The sequence below is a fragment of the Pundamilia nyererei genome, unplaced genomic scaffold, assembly GCF_000239375.1.
Source record: "Pundamilia nyererei isolate P.nyererei 1_Seehausen unplaced genomic scaffold, PunNye1.0 scaffold00449, whole genome shotgun sequence".
NCBI lineage: Eukaryota > Metazoa > Chordata > Actinopteri > Cichliformes > Cichlidae > Pundamilia > Pundamilia nyererei.
The window spans coordinates 139,851-162,534 of NW_005187850.1; the positions used below are offsets into that span (position 1 = coordinate 139,851).

At 41.7% G+C, this 22,684-nt stretch overlaps 1 protein-coding gene across 2 annotated transcripts in view; it reads right to left on the minus strand.

The window, feature by feature from the left end:
• Positions 1 to 21,808, minus strand: part of angpt4 (angiopoietin 4) — a 67,541-nt gene extending 45,733 nt beyond the window's left edge. For both annotated transcript variants that reach the window (XM_005753669.2, XM_005753668.2), the window contains exon 1: positions 20,841 to 21,808. In XM_005753669.2, coding sequence (XP_005753726.1) covers positions 20,841 to 21,215 — 375 coding nt within the window. In that variant the 5' untranslated portion in view covers positions 21,216 to 21,808. The remainder of the gene's footprint in view (positions 1 to 20,840) is intronic.
• Between the last annotated feature and the right edge of the window lie 876 nt (positions 21,809 to 22,684).

A 22,684-nucleotide genomic window follows, 5' to 3' on the forward strand; every position in this document is an offset into this window, starting at 1 on the left:
GCTGTTGTGCTGACAGCAGCTTTTCTCTGGGAAAAGCCAACTGACAAATAACTTCAGAAAAAAGGACATCCAAAGGGAATCACAGCAGCTGATGAGAGCTGTGTGTGTCCATTTGTGTGATCCGTGTAGCATTTTTGTGTAACCTTTTCCGTTCTTGTTCTTTTATATTACTGTTTGTGTATGTTTCTTATGAACCTGCTTCATCTGTCAACACATTTGCATGTCTGTGTGAGAGACCGAGACCGTACATTGGTGCATTTTCACTTTGTTTTCATACATGCACGTAATCAGAGTACTTCATTGTGCAACAGATCAGCTGATTAGAAGAAAAGTGTGTGTGTTTTTGCAACTTATCTTGGTATCTGGGTTTACTTAAGTGCTATTAAAAAGTCTCAGAGCTTTTGTAAAAATCAGTGAAACGAAAAGCAGCTGCGGATCATAACACGGAGAAATTATCCAGAATTATGCTATGGATTTGCTTGTGAACTCACTGTGTTACAACAACAACACACACTCACAAAGTTGTGTTCCCCTCAATTCAGAGTACATTATATTGACTTTACAGTAGAGTAATTTCTTGGAAACTATCCATAATTACCAAGTAATCACTAACCCCGATCCTAAATCTAGCTGCCACCCTAAAATGTAACGATTTGTGCAAAGCATGCTTTTTGTCCCCAAAAGAAAGTCCTCCGTGTTGCCTGTATGATTAAACATCCATACTGCACGTGCCCCGCAGCTACTATAAGCTAAGTCAGTGGCAACATTTTTTATGCAGGATTTATGGTCATTCATAAACCAGAAGTAATGGGGATGCACAGAAAAAGAAAAACACAAGTGAGAAAGGCAGAATGGCGACAGTGGAAAGTCTTCATAGTTTATAGTTTCAAGCACGAACAAGAACAGCTCCCATTTTTGCTCGAGAAATGAAACTGGTGACCATCCAGCAGATCTACTCCTACTGTTGCAGGTCAGTCTGACTGTGACCTGATAAGAATGACAGTTTCATTTATAGGTTTTGTGTTTGTGATGCTGACTCTGTGGTGGTTAGGCTGCCCTAGTTATTGGTTATATTTCACGATAACGCTCCAGTTATTTGGCTGAAAGCATTGGAGTCATTATTATTAAATACCGTAACGAACATTATTCTCTGCAGATACTTTGAACTGTCTGTTTGTTCTGCCCTGAAGAGAACCAGCGCTACATCTGGTGCAGGTTCTGGATTAGCCCACCAGGAACAGGGACTGCTGCCACCATCTGCAGACCAAGCGTGTAGAGCTAGAGTCACAATAATCACATTAATTACCTGGATACCTTTTAGCGAAAACACAAGAGAAGAAGAGTCATGTTTAACTGGATAGCACTCTACAAAAGAGAAGAGAAGATTCACTCTTAGATGGCGTTTGTCAGTCTTCCTGATTGACTGAACTCATCAAACTGTCTTTTAGGGAAATTTATGGCTTTGCGTTGACAGCAGTAAATTAGAAGGTAATGCGAGCTGTCTGTCTGCATAGCAGCGACATCGAGTTTGATCTGAAGCAGAGAAAGATGGTTTTAAAAAAAGGGGTTGTGGATACTTGTAGTTTGAGATTGACTTCCAGGGAAATAAAAGCTCCGTCTCGGCTCTGAGCTGAGACGTGAAGCAGCTGGTGTGCAGCAGACGAAGAGGATGCGGCTGAAGTGATGCTCTGCAGTAAAGTGCTGCTATCACTGCCTGTCTGAAAAACTGATAGAGAAGAAACCCTGTATATTCTCATCGCAACATAGATATTTTTTTTTATTGGATTTTCTGATTTATTTATTGATATATAGTTAATACATCTTATGGCACAACACCCTTTCCAAGATTTGATAGGGAGAATTACATATTAAATATTAAATATCTTTCCTTTTACATGAATTAGATTATAATGTAAAACTCACATTTATGTGTAATCTTCAAAAGGTATTCTTCACTCTGATACACATGTTAGTGATGATACACAAGAAGTTTTAAATGAGAATAAATCGTTTTGATTTTCTGCCATCACTCCTTTTCAGATAACTTGTGAAGTATTAGATCAGGCAGGAATGTTTATCCTGCCCTAACAGAAATGAATGATTAGCTTCTAAAGCTCATCAGTCTATTTAAAACAAAACTGTTCACAAATCTCAATGATCCAAACATGACATGTGAAAAAAGGGTGTCAAAACTAAACAGAGAAGTGAGATTTTGGAGTTGGAGAGGAAAACGTTTTCTGGTTCTTTAAACAAAACACAGAATGCAGTGAAAGTCCATCTACACCCAGGCATGACACCAATCGGAGCATCTTGACTTTGCCTCCAACAAGACCAAACCTCTATCGGAAGGATTGTCGAAAAGTTTCAAGTCTTTCACCTCAAATCTTGGAAACAGGTGTAGGGATTTACTGAAACATACAAACAGAAATACAGTAAACTTTGTTATATTACAACGAGCTTGAAAGTCATTTGGTTTGACCACCTTTAATCTTAACTCTCTGAGCCAGTCTTCAGTAATAGTTCTCCAAGCTTCTTGAAGGACATTCAAAGCTGTTTTTTCTTTCAATGTTTCTGCCTTTTGGTCCGTCCTGTGTCAGGACGGTCCCACACTGCTTCAATAAAGCTGCGATCTGGGCTACAATCTAAGACTGATAATCAATCAGAGGTTTTCCAGATGGTATATGCCAGAGCCTCTGCAATGTTTTACAGATGGCTTTATACGCTCTCTGTTCTACTTCTCTTTTGGCTTCATCTGTACATATTGACAATGACTTGAACCACTGATTTTCTGTCCATTTCTTGTGTACCTCAGTCTTCACTGACAATGGCCTTTCAAGGAAGGGAACAGTACCAGATGAATCTGTCAGCCTTTGCTTGAATTTTTCCCTATTTTTTAAGGACATGACTTCAGTTTCTGTTCATCTTCTTCTTGATTTGTCTCCACTTGTATTAATTTCTTAAGCACACACTGCATACCATCTTGAGATCAGTTTTCAACTAATAGCTCTTTGGGATCACCTTACTACTAAAAAAATACAATTTTAGGCTGTCAAACTGTGTTGTCTTTGGCATTTTTCATTGATTCAACTAAGGAAATGGGAACAAATGGTGTGTTTTTGCAATTGGAGGCTAGTAACCTCTCCTCTGGAGAGGAGAGGTTGTCCGTTAGTTGAACCTCGGATACAGGAGGAACAATGCGGTTTCCATCCTGGTCGTGGAACACTGGACCAGCTCTTTATCCTCTCGAGGAAGCTTGAGGGTGCATGGGAGTTTGCTCAACCAGTCTACGTGTGTTTTGTGGACTCGGAGAAGGCATTCGACCGGGATGCTCCAGGAGTATGGAGTGTCTGGCCCATTGCTACGGGCCATTCAGTCCTTATACGACCATTGCAAGAGCATAGCCGACAATAAGTCAGACTCGTTCCCGGTGGGTGATGGGCTCCGCCAGGGCTGCCCTTTGTCACGATTCTGTTCATAATTTTTATGGACAGAATTTCTAGGCGTAGCCAAGTTGCGGAAGGCTTTCACTTTGGTGGTCTCAGAATCTCATTTGCTTTTTGCAGATGATGTGGGCCTGTTGGCTTCATCAGGTGATGGCCTCCAACTTCCCTTGGAACTGTTCGCAGTCGAGTGTGAAGCAGTGGGAATCAGCACCTCCAAATCTGAGGCCATGGTCCTCAGCCGGAAAAGGGTAGAGTTCCCACTTGGTCTTGTCAGGGACAAGACCAAGTGGAGGAGTTCAAGTATCTCGGGGTCTTGTTCGCGAGTGATGGGAGAAGGGAGCAGGAGATCGACAGACGGATTGGTGCTGCGGCTGCAGTAATGCGGATGCTGCACCGGTCCCTTGTGGTGAAGAGAGAGATGAGCGTAAAAGTGAAGCTCTCAATTTTTTTACGCCCCTACCCTCACCTATGGTCATGAGCTATGGGTAGTGACCGAAAGAACGAGATCGCGCGATACAAGCAGCAGAAAATGGGTTTCCTCCGAAGGGTGGCTGGCCTCTCCCTTAGAGATAGGATGAGAAGTTCGGCCATTTGGGAGGGGCTCAGAGTGGAGCCGCTGCTCCTCCACATCGAAAGGAGCCAGCTGAGGTGGTTCGGGCATCTGACAAGGATGCTCCCTGGGCGCCTCCTGGGTGAGGTGTTCCAGGCATGTCCCACTGGGAGGAGGCCCCGGGGCAGACCCAGAACATGCTAGAGAGATTATATCTCGCAGGTGGCCTGGGAACGCCTTGGTCTTCCCCCGGATAAGCTGGAGGAGGTGGCTGGGGAGAGGGAGGTCTGGGCCTCTCTGCTTGGGCTGCTGCCCTCGCGACCTGGCCCCGGATAAAGCGGAAGAAGATGGATGGATGGATGGATGGATGGATGGATGGATGGATGGATGGATGCTGGTAACAGAGTTCCTAAAGACACAATAATGACATAATTGCATTCCTTAGCCTCTTACCCCCAAATTTTAACCTTCAAAACTAAGTTCCTAAAACTTGCCTTAACCTAACTCTAATTTTATCCCTAAAATCAAGTCTAAAGCAGGCCTTTAAAGAATATGCAAAACGCCAGACATCCAGTCCAGTATCTCTTAAAGATACTGAGCTGCATTTGAGTTTGGTGTCAGCATAGTTTCCAGAAACTGAAGCTTTGAGTTAAAATTTTGCAATTTGCTCTCTGCATTGAATCATATCTGTTATTAACCTCTGTCTCTCTTCCACAGCATGTCTTTATCCTGTCTTCCTTCTCTCATGCCAACCGGTCGCAGCAGATGGCCCCGCCCCTCGCTGAGCCTGGTTCTGTCAGAGGTTTCTTCCCGTTAAAAGGAAGTTTTTCCTTCCCACTGTCGCCAAAGTGCTTGCTCATAGGGGGTCATATGATTGTTGGGTTTTTCTCTGCATCTATTATTGTACGATCTACTGTACAATATAAAGCGCCTTGAGGCGACTGCTGTTGTGATTTGGTGCTGTGTAAATAAAATTGAATTGAATCGATTTAAAAAATGTGGGTTTTTTTTCCCAAAAAGAAAACATTTTGCCACTATTACTATAATTCTTTAAATAAATGATTTTCCTCTCTTCCTCTTCTTCAGTCTGTATCTCTGCAGGTTTGTTAGAAGTGTGTCTCCAGCAGTCAACACTTCTTTGCGCCGACAGTTTCAAAGAAGAAATTAATTCTTATAGGTTTCCTGTTTTGTGTAGAAAGAAGGTCGAATTCTTTGGGGAAAAAGTATAAAGAAGTCATGAGTGCCTCAAAACACTTTATTCTAATTTAAAAAACACTTATCACAAGTCCAATGCATGAGAAGCCATAGACTGTATATAAAAGATAGAATGAACTGCAACCGCGATGTTTCCCGGTCATCTCTGGATTCTGAGAATCCTCCACTTTAGGACCCCCACCTATATTTTCTGGAGTTAGATGTGGCCATAATTAGAGCAAATGGTGGAGTAGTTACCGTGCTGTAAACTGTCTGGGTGAAATCCACAGACACAGACACTTGATACTAAATGGTTACCTTTATTTACAGTATTGACCCTGACTGAAGACTGAGAACTCTTTCTCTCTAGACTTTATTGTATTCTTGAGAACTATCAATAAAACATTACCTAAGGCCCTGAAATCATAAGCATCTAATCTTTAAATATAGAACAACTACATCTTTTATGCCACATTCTCAGAAAAATATTGACCTAAAATTGGTTTTGCAACTCTGTATTAATGTAATTGCATCTTTCCTCCCTCTCGCTATTTCTGTCTCACAGTTCCTCTCACCTCCCTCCCCCTCCTTACATTTATCTCTGCTGACTGTATCTTCGTCACCCCCCCCCCCCCAGCGTGCTTGCTTGGTTTCACTGTTGTGATTCATGAGTTAACAGGCGACATGTCTGAAAGTGCTGAACTATGTCCTCCTCTTCAGTTCCCCCTCCCTTGTTTCCTTGCTGTCTCTGTTTCTTTTAAGCACTTACCCTCCTTTTAATCCACTTTGTCTCTTCCCACTTTTAAACTGTAGTGTTTTATCATGACAACGAGCTGAATCAAGACAGCGTTAAGTCAAACCCGAATTCCACAGCGAGCAAAGGCCTGTGTTGGACATTATAACAGCACGGACTTCCTCCTTTAGCTCATCTATTAATGTCTTCATCTCAGTCTCATTAGGAAGTAGCTGCTTTCTGCCTTTCAGTCTGGTTTCTATATGAACTGTCATTACTCATGACAGCATGTGTACGTGAAACACATGACGAGAAGAGCTGCGGTTATGAAGAACGAATAAGAACAGCATTATGTAGGAGGTCAGGGAAATATTGAATGCATATTTTACTAATAATTCAAGAAATCATGTCCATCTGTTCTGTCTCGAGAACCACAGAACCACAGTGCTGCTGGGGCACGAGCAAGTGGGGTGTTGATTTGGATGAGTAGTACTTATATTTTGATTACAATACATACTTCATGGTCAGTATTTCAAAGGCGCAAACATATTCTCATGATTGCTTTGCCATCTTTGTGATGACATCCACTGACAAATGCATCCTCACTCTGATAACTCTAAAACCGATTTTATTTCTGAAAGTCTGAAGCAGGAAGGTGGGTGGGGGGCAAAATGTCACCTGCTCAAAAACTCAAAGTAGACATGACAAAGACAGATGGATGTATTTTATTTATTTTTATCTTTGGTTTCCGGTGACAAATGATTTCAGTTCCTCCCACAGTTTTCCAGCTGAGGTACGCATTCATGCTTCGCTCAAAACAGCAAAGTAACGATTATCCATGAAAATATGGTCTTTGAACTGTGCACAAATTATTTAAAAGCTCAAAAAAGCGAAATCTTGTAAAAATAATTTAACAGCATTTTGATGACATCTTGCTTTTGTGGTTTCTTTGTTGAAACAGGATGAGGTTTACTAATGTTTTTGAAAGGGAAGTATTACTTTGTAAACTTTGTAAACTCTTAAAGATGGTAAAATGTTCAGGAACTAATCAGCTGCGAGTTTTCATTCTGTGATTAAAAAAATGTGTTTTTTCTTCTGAAGAGAACAAACAAACTTGCCACTGTTACTCGAATCCTTTGAATGAACGATTTTCTTTTTCTTCCCTTCCCTCTGCGTCTCTGCCAGCTTGTTTGAAGTGTGTCTCCGGCAGCCAGTAAGATTCACTGTGTCGATAACAGTACGACAATCAGTGGGAGTGATACAGATGTCCGAATTGGCTCCCACTAAAAAGAAACCCCCGAGTGAGTCTGTTTCATCCTTTCCTTCTTCACGGGGCGGTTAAAGTCGTCAGTAACCAGGTCTGAAAATGGGCCACATGTGGTCACAAAGCAGCTGCGATTATTTTGACCTGCTGCCGTTGAAAACATGACAACAGATATGTGCAGTAGCAGCCACATGTTGCATGTAATGACTTACTTTAGATTTTATAATCATGTCAATGCAAAAATTGGTAAAACACAACACAAGGACCTGCTTCTGAGCCACAATAGCTGGAGCAACCATTGTTGCACTCTACTAGTTAAATGTCATATTGCAGACAGTAACTTCAGCAGTGGATGAAAGCCAGTGCATGCTTCACATAAGCATGGTTCCATTTGTTTGTGTATTTCTCTACAGAGAATCAATGCAGATCGTGTAACAGTGAAATTTACCAGGAATAGGTATGAAAAGGCTTTGTTTTCTGTTTGCATCACTCATTCCACAGTGTCACTACCTGTCTGACTTCAGACAGACAGATTGATGTCTCGCATGCAAATTAGCAGTGACTGTGACCAAATCAGTCATATGGGGGATTTAGGTGAAGCGCTGCTTTGCAACCAAATTCATTCTAGTGAGGCCTATGAAGGAATTACAGACACTAACCAAGACAACTGCACTGTGGGTCACCTGTGATTCAACATGTGAAGTTTGAATTTATGCTTCTCATATACTCATAGAAGCACAAATTGTAATACACAGTAAACAGACAGCAAGCTGTACCAGAGAGCGTTCAAGAGAAAGTCCCTGGAGGCTAACTACAGAATGCTGAGCAACATTTAAAAGGATTGCACAATTTCCAACATAATATCAGCACCAAAATATTCAGAAATTCTCTCCAGGTAGATTTGTGTAATGAAATCAAACAATTTCTGACAGAGGCTCAGACGGTATATTCACAGGTGTCAGACTTGCAGACATTTTCAAGACGTACCAAACAATATTATGTTATTAATAACATGCTCAAGGTTTATTTTTCCCTCTCCTGCTGCCGTACTAAGTAACTGCTGATGGCATTCAGCTGCAGAATAGTTTCTATAGGAAACACATCACTGGGGTTTTAACAGACTGAGTCATCCTCTTATTTAAAGCTGCAGTGGGCAACGTGGATATGCGTCAGTGCACGGAAACAACATAATTTCAGCATATTGTTTTTAAACTGTCTGACAGGAAAGAACGTCTGCACCTTACCTGTGCTCTGCAGTAAACTGGCCAATGACTGTTGTGTTTTCACAAAAGTATTTCACTCCACATTTCCTGTGTGCTTTCTTTCCTCTTCCTTCTAATTTGCTGCTTTAAGTTATTGTTATCAGATGATCGATATTAAATAACCGGCTTTAACGTTAACAGTGCAGGTGTGGAAAGTATGAAATTACATCAAGTTTGAAATTGTGGACGATCATGTGTAGGGTGGAAAGAATGGCATTCGTTGCTCCAGAAGAGTTTGGACATCTGCAGAATTTAGTTCTGAAGTTGTTCGTGTTGAACTTTTCCTCTTTCATTTAACCGTAGGCATGTAACAAATACTGTGCAAAGTACCAGGCGATGCAACAAAAATGATTCAATTTTGACAAACTGACGAACTCCAAACTGCCAATTTTGTGTTCCAGTGAAAACCCATACCCTTGTTTACCTGCCTTTGTGATTCATGTCACTATATATGACAAGTAGTAAGAACAAGCAGTATGTTGCAAAATTCAGGAGGGACCATGTATCACTATGTCATAGTTTTTAAGCTCAGTGTAGCAGTCACTCTGAATGATGCCTCTCTTGATGTCAGACTCTCATGCCAATAAACAATCCACACACCCACAAGTAGAAACACACACTCTCCCACTCATGACCACAGCCTCATCCCCTGTGAGTGCATTTCCTGCACTGTTACCACTTTTTATGTTTCTAATTTCTACTTTAATAGCTATTCTGGCCCTTGTTTTACTACATTGTGCAACTCTGTCTCTTCTCATTTGATTTACATCCCATAAACTCAATAAGATGAAACTTTAAAAAGAAAAAAAAAAGTAACGATATATTTTGTTCTTAGGTTTTGTGATTGCTGTTAATAAACTGTCGAGATCCTGGTGTCGATGTCACAAACACAGAAGTGTATAACAGAGGCCCTTTGCTCTGAGACTCTGGCCTTTACACTATCAGATCATGAACCACGAGCGCTTCAGCCGGCGCACAGCAGTCAGATCTTTTTATTAACTGGTTTTGAAAGACCCAAACACAATCCCGCCTCCCTGCTGCAGATCTCCATAAGGCATAATAAAATACATCATTGTGGTAAAAGCATTCCCAAAGATTCCCATCACTGCAGCCAATTCTACAAAAATCATTTCCCAATTATTCTCAACAGGGGAGCAAAGTCGGAAACAAGAACCCAAAGTTGTTAATCTGAGGCCTTCGCACAGATGTGAAGACAGACGGCAGAACACCACGGCAAGATTTCAAATAGTCACTAATTGGGCTCAGGCCACACTCACCGTTCCATCCTCCTGATGTTAGTGCTGCTCTCTAAAATGGTTATTATCACTGAGACACCAAAACGCAACTGAAACAACAAGACCAGAGGAAACCCTGTGCATAATCATGAGACACAGAAGTGATCTGACAAAATAACATCGTATTCTGCAAACTCAAGGTCCCAGAAGTCATCCTTAGAGATTTCTTTTTCCTCCTGAAGGAAAGGTGTATGTCATTTAGTCAGTTTGTTTGTCTGACAAAATGTCATTTTTAATTTTTGTGTGATGGTCGACACCAACAACAGAGCATTTTAGTCGATAAAGGGCTTGGACATGAATTGAGCTGCGGTTTGGGGAAAGCCTGGAGGGGGGTTGGCGGTGGTTCCCAGGCCTTGTAGATCCACATGTACTAAATAAGTGAAGTGAAGAAGTTAAAGAATTGAAAAGGGGAGGGAGGGTGGAGCACATAAACCTGAACAAACAGCTTGTAGAACTGGCGGGATGTATAGATAAAAACGAAAAGGAGCGTGTTTGGAGGCGTGATCCCGCTCCTGAAATTCAGATACCTTGTCTCCAAATACTAGGCCACGGGAGACACCAGTACCTAGGTTGGATAAACATTTGACCTTTACTGTTAGCACCCAAGGAGAAAGTTGACCTTAAATGATACATTTCAAGAAACCATATAGATTAATATATCATATGGAAGAGCGTGGATAGAGCTGTACAACCTGCGTTTTACTTTTTCAATACATCACTCTATGATGTCACAATGACACCATAAAGTTTCCCCAAAAACACAACACGTGTCATGACCCTGTGCCTTCTCGGCTGACTCTGTATGGCTACAAGTGTTTCTGTTGTGTTGCGTCTCTCGCGCTACCGGGGCGTAGTCATGACGACTCCAGCCCCTGGCTCGGACACCTGCAAGCAATCGTCTCATCACCACGCTCACTTCTTAAGGCGGCTGCCGAGAACGCTTCTTCGCTGGATTATTGTGTAACACTCGTCAGTGTCATTGCAAGTCTGAGCTTTTCCACGAGTTTCTTTCGTGCCGCAGCTTACCTGTTCTTCCTCCCTGTGCCAGATTTCTCGTCAGCCTGAGGACCGCCGTTTGGTGAGCTAAAGCCGGAGTCCGAGCTAACCTGAGCATCAGCGAAGGATTGTGTACATAGCCCCGTGTGTCCCCTTCCCGTGCCTGTGTTCTCCGGAGACCCTCTTCCCGTACCCCCTCACCTGTATATATCTGCACCTGGTGTCTGTGTGTAAATAAATTGTGAAACTTTAAGACGGTCTGCCTCCGAGTCTCTCCTGAGCCTGACAACACGTGTCCAAGTCTTAAAATCACAATGACAATGACACAAAAATATGAATATACCACACTAGATATCCATGTAACAATGCTGACATCAGCAGTAATGGTCTAGGAAAATAACGCACATTATCGGGGATTTTAATATTGACATCTTTTCTGCTGACGACAGCATAAAACAGTTTGAGTATAGCCTTCACCCTTCAGGGGAAGTTATTCTCTCTGAGCGCTCTTGTTTTCATAGCACACATGATAATATCATAAATAATCGAGACATTATTGTTTCTGTAAACATCTGAACAGCTTTAGTTAAAGGGTTTCCCTCCACTCCCTTACACTCGCATTTCAAGAATTATTCATTTGCCAGAAAAGACAAACCACAAGACTCAACCAACTCAAACCCACGACAGCAAGAGGGTCGTGGGTTCTCCCCATGTGTGCGCTCAGAGTCATACATGTAAGGTTAACTACTGATTCTAAGCTGGCTGTAGGTGTGTGGTTGTCTGTCTTGCTGTGATCAGTTAGCATCCTTGTCCTATGGCAACTGTGACAAGCTCCAGCTGAGCGTAACCCTGAATTGGACAACACGAAGAAAATGGACTGATGGACAAAACAAGCAACGGTCAAATTGTTAATATGATTCACATTTTGTAAAGAAATCTTTAAAGTATTCATGTTCTTAGTTCTATCAGCTACAATACAATGAAGTGAAAATTTGATACTCTTGCAGCCCTCGTACAAATATGCTATATTGGTCATACAAATCCAATAATAGTGAGGTCATAAAAAAACTCCATTGCTGCTGAATATTCTAACTTATTCTCCCCACAAAGTCTTTGATGTCTCATCTATTACTCAGATTAAAACCACAAACTGAAACTATGACGTTAAAGCACAGAATCATCGATCGATTATCAGCAACGTTTACTTCCTCTGAAATATTTGTTATTGCGTCCTCTTAAAGATCAGATAAGAGTCTTTCAACATTGCTGCAATGTTAACGATGTATTTAGGAACAAGTAGCAGCTCAATAAGAGCCGAATTGTCAGCAGTTGTGTTTAGACTGAAGGAGGCTGACTGGGAGATAATGGGGGTCATTACGCTGTTATTATTGCTGTCAGTGGGGTCTGCTCAGAGCTGTTTGATGTGTGGCTGTGAAGGATGATGGAGCACAGGCAGTAGCTCAAAGACCAGGTGTTTCTCTGAGCAAAGATCAAAAAGTACTTGTGAAAGCTCCTCAGTGTAGTTTGTTATTACCCCGCTGGCTGTGCGTCCAGGACATGTTTTGAGTTCAGAAAACACTTTAAACTGTACAGACATGTTGTTCAATGAAGCACGACAAAGAGTCACTGAGTGTGGCGCGTTTCTTCCCGTGGCGTCAGATAACCATCAGATTCTGCCTGTGTGGGTCTAGTCACACACCAGGTCTCCTTTGGTCACTGATAGATAGCGTCACTGTGCTCGGGGCCAAAAAGTCCATACTGGGACAAAAGTGGGTGGGTGTGTCAGGTTTATCAGACTGGTTGGGTTTAATCTGGCCCTCCACAGCAGCACTGTCAGGTATAATGTCTCCCAAAGTAACACATTACTGTACATGTTTCAGTAGTAATGTAACTATACTGGCTTGAGTAATGACATCACAATAACAATAATGTTATTACTTGTATTAGGTTCTTAATAGTGTCATTATCTGACAGTGCGTTTCAGGCTATTTTATTGAGTAATGCCATAAAAAGTAAAGTAAGTTACAGAGTAGTGTAACAAACTACTTTCTTTGGATAGTAATTAGGTAACGCACTGCAGTACTTTTAGGAAAAGTAATGCGGAATGTGTAATATGTTACTGTTTTTGAGTAACAGTGCCCACACTGCACACTTCACACTGAGAATGTCGGATTTGGGCTGGAAACCCATCTCACTGGTACCATAGCTCAGGGTGCCATGTGCTACATGATCAATGATCTGATCATGTATCAGCTCACAGTTCCAGGTTGGATCTTCTCTTTGGATTTTTACTTGTGAGTCAAATCTTGACTTATTGTTAAAGTAATTCAAAAGCTGTGATTTTATTTTATTTTTATGAATAAAGTCGAAATATTTACCAACAAACATAAACAACTATGCAGATATTCTTTTAAAGGTGTTCATGGCGGGATAAAATATCTGGAAAATAATTGACAAAACTTTTTGTTTTTGTCTTTATTTGCACATTTACATACTTATACGCATATAAAGAGTTTGTTTTCCCAACTTTGAAGTATGTCAGCACTCTGCAAAGATGCATGTTGCTGTTGATAAAATGTTTCTAATAATTTATTTAAATTTAATGGAAACATTCACTAGCCACGTGCTCCAGACATGTATCATAAACTGGCCTGTAAAACAGCTCATAATGGAGGCCATATGAAGTATTTTAATTTGAGCCAATTTCTCAATAAAAAATTCATATTTTCCATAAATGCAGAGTATTTTGAAATAACATTTGATGTCATGCTGACTTAATAAACATAATTTTATGCTCCAGGACAATCCTCAGGCTCATATAGTGAAGCATGACTAATAAAATATTTATCCTTTGCTATAAAATCAAACTTTCTCCGTCTTATCCCACCACACTTTTCATAGCTGCTGCTGCTCTGTCTTAGTCTCTCTGCAGAGGGTTATCATCAGCAGAACCTTTGACCACATCAAAGCATGGCATGGTAGTGGCAGCAGTTGATAACCGTGCTGTGATCTAACCACAGTGGCTTTCCTGTTTCGTTCTCTTCGTCTCTCAGGCACGACTTCATTTGAAGTCAGTCATTTGGCAGAAAACTAAACAAGCCCCCTGTTAACTACCTCACTTACTTCTGTTTACAGACCAGATTTTGAGAAAACCACCAAACGGCTGCAGAGACCAAACAGTGTCTGAGTGAGTGGTAACACTTGAGATAAACACATTTGCAGTTTACTGTTGCCGGTAAAGAAAAGTGTGCATTATTTTATTCATATAGAAACGATTAAAGAATAAATAAAAGCCATAAGAAGAATTTTTAGGTACAATACCTGATTCAAGAAATATTTTATTGTTCTTTATTGTTTCACAGAAATATCCATCCATCCAGTAATAAAATATAAAAGTTAACTTTTCATAAGCAACCTGCAGAAGCAACCTGAATTTGCTTTTCGAGACCACGTTAGTAAACTTCAAACCAGAGCTGTTGTGTCGGAGTCTGCTCTGTCTGGGTCAGTTTGCTCATTCAAACTGATTATAATTAGTGCTGTTGATAGCTTAAGTTGAAGGTCCTACATTAATATTTCTTCAGGATTGATCCATAATTTCTGCCAGGACGGAAACAGAAAACAGAGCCAGGTCCAGAGCGAAGGTGCCAGAGCTCTGTGCAGCATTTCCAACACAATCACTAGTGAGTGCCCTGAGTTTACTAGTCCCTACGGACCCCAAAGCGCTTTACACAACCAGTCACACACACATTCACACACTGGTGATGGCAGCTACATTGTAGCCACAGCGGCGCACTGACAGAGGCGAGGCTGCCGGACACTGGCGCCACCGGGTCCTCTGACCACCACCACGAGGCAACGGGTGAAGTGTCTTGCCCAAGGACACAACGACCGAGACTGTCCAAGCCGGGGCTCGAACCAGCAACCTTCCGATTACAAGCCGAACTCCCAACTCTTGAGCCACGATTGTCCCAGTCTAGTCCAAGACTACAGAGTTGGAGTCAGTCTGGCTACAGGATGAGACATCTAAAAGATATAGAGGACCAAAACAGCAAGACTATTTATCTCTATTCTTCATTTATACCATTAAAGCTAGCCGGTGGAAATGCTAATGATAATGGTCACAACTACATTTACCAGTTAGTTGCCATTTGGTCGAGAAATTGTAATTAAATCAGTTTCTGTTTGTGGTGTGGCTGTTATAACAGAACAGTAGACTACCTAACAGATTCAATGACCCACTGCTGTGGCATGGTGAAGTCAGGTTTGTTGGCTCACAGCTGTTCACTGATGCCATTTCATCTTCTTGCAACACTGCATGAGCAGCTGCCTCTTCTGCAGTCTGGATCTAACCAACGTTACAGACCACAGCTTTAAGGTTTTGATTTGTGACTTCCTGATCCCCGAGAGAGGAGTTTTGAATACAAGAGAAACACAAATACTGAGAAGGAGTTGAACAAATAGAGTGAGTCCACTGTGCGTCAGTTAAGAGGGTTGGGGGAATTAGATACTTCTCTGTGCTTCGACCGAGCTCTGTGATTTAGAAGCAACACAGCTGTGGTTCAGTAGAAACCTCGGCTGTATGCAACTTAACACTGATGTTATTACAGGAAGGTGACAAATTAAAAGAAAAATATCAGCATTTGGATGGATGCACTTCACAGCAGCAATGGCCATCATTTATATTCAGCTGTTAGTCCAAAGCAGAGTGACCATCACTGGACTCAGTGAGCAGCCATCACCACCATCATTCAAAAATTATATAGATAAAATTATATAGTTTGGAAGTCAGCAATACAGTCCAGGTGGCCCGGAGCATCAACGCCGAGGAGGACGGACGCTGCTCCTGTGCAGGGCTAAGACACTTTAGGCTGTGTTTTAGCTAATGTGCCTCCTTTTCTACTCATGACAGTGTTTAGTTTTTGTTTTTTTGCCTGTACTTTCTGTAGATAAAAACTTAAACGTTATTGCTATGCACTTAATTATCTATTCTCTTGAAACCTGATTTAGTGTTTTCTTCTGCAGGAGACTTTAAATACTTTTGAATGGGTATTGGTCTCTAATTAACACCAACTTCAAAGTCTTGGTTTCAATGCACAACATAAAAATCTGTTTGTTCAAAGGATTAATTTATGATTAGGAAATTTACTTTAACTCTGAACCTTTGACTCGTTGATGCTTTGATGGTTTATCTTTCTGAAGGGAGGACAAGAAACGGAGACAAAGTCAGCAAAGAAGAAAGAAAGTGGAGACGTTATCTTTTAACTGAACTGAATTAAAGCTCAGATGAGGTGAAGGTGACAGCTTGCACCGATGTTCTTAAGTGAGACACCGATTAGATCCCGACAGCTGACCCTAACTCCACCCCTAAGGTTAAAGGTCACTGTTGATCTCCTGTCGGGGTGCTGCAGACCTCAGCTGTGGACTTGACCCGAGTCTCCTCCGGGCTTTAACATTGTGGGTGGCAAACACACACATACTCACACACAAGGCTTGTTGAAGACGTTGGAAAACTCTCAGAGGGTTAATCCAGCAAAACACTGAATTTACACTCAGATTAACAGCCTTCCAGAAAGCAATTCCATCCCTCCAACAGCTACCACAAAAACAAAAAAGAAACACTCAACTATGGTGGGCAGCAGAAACGATAAAACTCTTAGTCGCTCCATTTACACCGGAATGTATCTAAAGCCACAATTTAATGTATCCACTGTAATCGCAGCAGATCTGCTTTAAACTGTTACAATGAGGAAATCTGATTCAAAGACCCTTTGGTATTCCAGCAGGTTGCAAAGGTGCAAATTTTGATCACGTGACCACCATTAAAGACACGTAAAGAGTGCACAACACAGGTGACCACACACACACCAAAAAACCCCCAAACAATTTATGAAAAAACTGACAGAAAAATGATCTTTCCACATCCCTGCTTCTAAAAACAGGCATTTTCTTCAGCACAGGCACTTTTACTCATTTTCTTCCAGTTATTTCTTTTTGTTCAGCTGGCTTTGAAAAATGGATTTAACCGTTTTTAAAAGAATAACACTGATATTAATAATAAAGCGCCAATAAAAAAAAGCCCAACCATGCAACTGTAAAATACACTGGCACTAGTACATTTTACATTTGTTCACTAAAAACAGGTGCAGCAAACGTTCTGAAAACATTAAACAGTTTGTAATACCACTGCTAAAGTGTACGCAGCGATCAGCTGGCAAAGCAAAGCAGCGCCTCCCGTTAAGTCTTAATAGCACATGCACGGGACTTTAGTCTGTTTCAGAGGCTCGGCTAGTGTTGGCAGTCAGGGCTCTGATATTGGGAAATGATCTACTGAGGAAAGATCAGTGGAGTCACTGACATGATTTAATCAGATTTAGTGGAGATAAAGTCATTGAGAGTTCAGCCATGTGCTCTGTTTGAACAGGAAAAACCTGCTAACATCTGCGTGGGCTTGATAGACCTTTTCCAGTAATCTTTAGGGGTTTTCCTCTGAAATGAGTTTCTTTGCATCCCTAAAAGTGTTTGAAGCACAAATTAAAATAGATAAAAATTACTATGAAATGATTAGAAATAACATGATAAAGCACCGGTTTCTGTCAAATAAGGAAATAACCAATGCTGTCAGTGTACACAGAGCAACCATTGTCAAAGCCACGAGTACTTACTCCACCAAAGTTAAATTCTTAGCCAAGGTGATGGTAAGGCATCTGATAATTGCTACGTATCAAAGACAGAAATCTGACAGCGTCTAGTTATAAATCAACAACTGACGTCAGTAATTTGGTGCCAAATAACATTTTGCTTAACTTTCTCACATCAATAAATAGTAATAAAGGTGAAATTATGACATATGTTAAAGTGCAGAATATTAAGGATTACTCTGGAAGTACAGCAGGATGGTGGTTCTGGTAAAAGACTGGAACTCAAAGATCTGCTACTGGGAACCAGACAGTCTACCTTTGTTTGAGTTTTCCAAACAAAAATCCTCTTTTCACTAAACTACTTACCTCAATTTCTCCTCCATTTCTCTGCGGCTCTTTCCTCGAGACCATTTGCACCACCTCGCTTTGGTTTTACGTCTGGCACATCAGCACGCTAGCTAACAGCCAGCTGAAACAACTTTTTTTAAGCAGGCCAAAGTTTAAGGCTCTTTAGTCACTTCCTAAATTTATTAGGATACCAGCCTGTTTGAAAATTATGTGAATTGTGATACATTAAGGAAGTCGCAGATTTTTCTTCTCTCCACAGAATTAGCAGCACATGTCAACTTTGCGGTGGCCATGACGGATGCAGCCAACGTCTTCAGAAAGTTAAATAAATCTGCCAAGACAGCAGCGTTATTCATGCAGCTGCTGTCATTCTACGAAAGCTTTAAATGATTCTAATGATGATGAATGGGAACTCCCTGCACGCAGATCCCTTTAGAAATGTTTTCTTTAGCTAATCTTATTTAATGGATCAACATCTCCTGCTGCATCCAAATCACTTCAATCTGCACATCAGCAGGCGACTGACTGGAGGTTCAACTGTGGGGAGGCGATGGAGGAGAGAGGTAAACCCAGGAAGATGCTGTGTGGTCTGTCTTTAAAGGGATCCAGTTCATATTTGGGTAGAAGATTGATGAGAAAATTTACAGCTCAGATTTAAATACAAACTGTGTAAGTACATAAAATTGATTTGATTGGTATATTTGAATAAGGGAACCAAAGGAAACTTCTTCAGTCATCCATTCTCCGTATCAGTTCATCAGTGTTGTGCAACCAAGAGTTTGCAGTTCATTTCCAGTTTGAGAGCTTTGTGTTGTTTCACTTTTACTTTTGATTTCTTTATTACATTTTATCTGAAAGAGATGATGCATTTAAAATAGTTTCAGTATAGAGCATAAAACCTACGCAAACGGGGACGCAACCGATTCTAAAATGCTTAAATGCAGTCGCCCCAAAAACCCAACAGCATGCAGCTCGACCTGGGTGTGTCGGATAAAAGCTGATTGGTTGAAAAGAGGGGCAGAACAGGAAAGAGAGGAACAGCAGAGTTTACAAATTGGGGGAAGTATGGGGAAAAAACAAAGCTAAAAATAAGTGTCAGCAGTAAACACGTTTCACGGTTTTTAAACACTCAGTTTCACTTCAGTGTGCGTTATAAGTTCACTGTACTCTGCAGCAGGCTGAAGGAACAACAACACCACGATAAAAAAGCACACTGCAGCGAGTACACGGCTACAACACGCAACCTGCAAAGTAATCGTATGACGACCGCAGAACCCGTTCAAGATACTAGAAACAAGACTTTTCTCACTATGATGTGACATCACAGCTTCAACGCCAAAAAGCACCTTGTGAGTATCGCAGGGCGTCAAATCTGCGAGTGAGAACAGACTGACCTTCCACTGAGCACAGTTGGTCTTAATCCTCTTTTCCACCAAAGTGGTGCTGTGACGGCAACTGTAGAAAACCAATCCACACGTTAAGGTCTGAGAATCAGCAGCATGCAGAGGTGGATTTCTTGTGGTCCGCCCTCCTGTGGCTACCAGTGTTGATGCTTCCAACAGTTTTGGCACAAACACTGATCTGAATGTTGTTGGCTTCAGATTAGGAACCAACACCAAAGTAAGAAGCATATTAAATTAAAGAGTGAGAAGACAGAGACTCTTCTGGTTGTAACTAAAAGTCTGTTTGTAAACGATTGGTTGGGTAATTCTCTTTGTATCATCAGTTCTCTGATCTCTCCTTCATCCCAGGTTAAGATGTCAGTCGAGTTTTCGATACCACCTTAAATTTTGAAACACATATCAATAATCACAGCCTGGATATTTCTGCTTATGTAATATCAGTCGGTTGTGTCCGTCCCTCACAGCTAGCAGTACTGCTATTCTTGTACATGTGCTGGTTACATCTTAGATTGATTACTGTAATTCTGTCCTCTCTGCTTTACTGCACAAAAGTCTCCATAGACTTCAAATCGTTCGAAACTGTTTATGTCATTTCTTGAACATATAACTGCTGTGCTCCAGCAGTTTGATTGGAAGCCTGCAAAATATTGTTTCATTTAAGATTCTGCTTCTGATTTTGAAGCCTCTTCATTACCTCTGATGTGCACATCAGTATTCCCTCCTGTAGATCCTCCTATGTTACCCTCACTTTACCACGAGATTTAAAGATTTCACTTTTTTCTCTCTCTTGATTTGTATTGTTGACTTTGTAATTTTATGATGTATTGATGTAAAGTTACTTTTTGCGTCCTATGATTCAGAATGATGATTCAGTCAGCAGCCCGTACTTTGAAAAAGACCAAAGCTATGATCTGTGATGAAAGAAAAACTGGGAAAGTGGTAACATGATAAGAAATGTAATGGATGAATGCTTAATTTCATCATACAGCAAGAATTTCTGCATCAATCCTGCAGCACAAACGTGAGATAATGGAGGAACAATGGCATTACAAGTGCTCAATTACAGCGCTGACTGCGCAACCAAAGCTCAGCTGAAAGTAGATTAGATTAGACAGAATTGTAGTTTGTAAGGACAACAGAAGGGAACACGCTCATTGTTTTTCTCCTGATTGGAAGCAGACACCACATGTCCCAGAGTGATTACCTGGAACTTTGATCTCTGGCCCACAGATCACCACACACCAAAACCTAAACGGTTTCTGCTGAAAATCACACAGCTGCTGGAGCTCGAGCGGTGTGTGTCGGAGGAATCCCGAGTTGCTCTGACATTACCACTCACTGGATGGTTTTCATGCTTTTCTTCCTATCAAAGAGTTCAGTGCTCCATGATAACACACCCATCATCATATGTGGTAACACAAATACACACACACATTCTCTTGATACTTGCAGTCTCTAATCACCGTGTTATTTTGAATCCACTGTTATGAATGTACCCATTGGTATTATGTTGTGGTATTTGTGGGAAAACACAAGAAAAGAAAGTTCCTGTATAGTTTTCCAGATGTTTTCTGGTGAATACTTTCATTTCTCCCGATTTAATCAGGATCGTAAACACAGTTTTCTTTTCCCTTCCTCAACATCTGTTATAAATCTGTAACTTTATGTTGACGTGACCTTTAATGGAAAGATAAGAAGCCAGTTTGTGTCTTACCTTCTGCAGCCACTGTGTGTTGTTCTCCATCGTGCTCTCCAGGTGTTGCAGTTTCTGAGCCGACCATTCGCTGTCAGCAGGCGGCGAGTCTCTCTGAACGACACCCGGCCCGCCCTGAAAGCCACCATAGTGTTGCGTCTGTGATGGCGACCCTCCACCGGGGCATCCGTCCAGCTCTGGCAGGATGAAGGTGTAGCTGCACTGGCCGTGCTGGATGCGGTGCAACTTCCTCCTTTTCTCGCCGGCGCCGCCACCACTTCCTCCTCTCCTTCTTCCAGATACTCCTCGTTCTGCGCTGCCTGCATCAATGACAGCTGACAAAGTCCAAAGGAGCAGAAGGACCAGCAACCCCCGGCTGAGACTTAAGCCTTTCATGACACTCTCTTTAATTATATGAAAGTGTTTATTTCTCAGTGCAGAAGAGGGTCAAAGGAAGCTCATTCACACTCTGACCCCGATTAAGTTTAGGAAAACGTCTGTGTGCAGGATAAGAACAAGAGTGTCAGCACAGTCTGTCGTTAGTTTGATCTCTTCTGTTTCAATCACAGTTTTTGGAAAAGAAAGCCGAAAGCATCTCTGGCCTCACACTGAATGGTCTCCTTCATTTGTGGTGACGATGTCCAAGGATTCCTCCCTCCTCTGTCTTCGTTGTTTGGTCGTAATCGTGTTTTCTGAGGCCGGGTTCTTCCAGGTAATAAAGACTTTTTAGGGCTCATATATTAGCTCAACTGATCAGCTGTTGCATGTTTTTTCCTTAAGGTATCAGGTGCAGATCCAGATCCACTCTGCAAAAAATATGGAAGAACCCAAAGCTACAAATTTAAAAGCAGAAGTAATGTGAAGATGATGAGCAGTTGTGTCCAAACAGTCTGTGAAGCTGAAGAGCTAAATATCTTTGTACTCCCACTCTTCTCTGGTGGCTCCAGTTTTAGAAGTGGCTGAAGGGAATTGCCTCTGCCCCCTTCTTATCTGCGCTGGCTGAGAAGAGGAGGAATGAGAGAGAGAAGAGGGGAGAGAGGAGGGGGGAGAGAGAGAAAGGACAGAGGAGGAGAGGGAGGAGTGGACGGACAGGAGACCTGAGGGAGGTCTGTTAGAGTACCCTCTCTCTGTTAGTGGGCTGAGACGAAATGAAAGGAGGAAGGAAGGAAAGAGTGAGAAGTAGCCAGAAAAGAAGAAGAAATGTGAAGATTAAGGGAGTGAAAAAGATAAGGAATACAAATGCTGAGAAAGACAAAGTTTGAAAAGAAACTTAACTGCTGACAGACAGAGAAAAGACACTGAGAAAGAACGCGATAGAAGAAGAAAGAGAGATCTAAAAGAGGCTCCTGTAATCTTCTTTCCTGACTGATCTCTCAGTTCTGAAGAAAATCCTGATGCCTTGTATGGTCATTCAAACGGAGCTGGCAGCCAGAGGCAGCACATTTCACTTTGTCCACTAAACACAACCATGCTTGGGGACATCGTGGGACATCAGGAGGCCAAGGAAACCCACGCAGTCTACGTACTTAAAGCTGAAACGCTCTCAGTCGCAGGATGTACCTCCTCAACGCCTCTCATCTGTCCACATGGAAACACATACAAAGATTAGTTCCAGACTGATGGCTTTGTCCCAGGATGATGAAACACAAGCTCTACATGTGGCGGGACAATGTGCGCTGTCAGTTAGAGAGTTTATTTGCACAGTGACAAACTGTTTTGCAGAACGCAGATAAAATTCTTTGATACGAGCCACGAGACAAACAGATTTCTGCGAAAGAATGAAGCTTCCAAAACAGGTTTAGAATGGCAGCTCAGCGTTAGGCGATCAAAGATTGAATGATTCTGTTTTGAAGACTGTGTTTCTG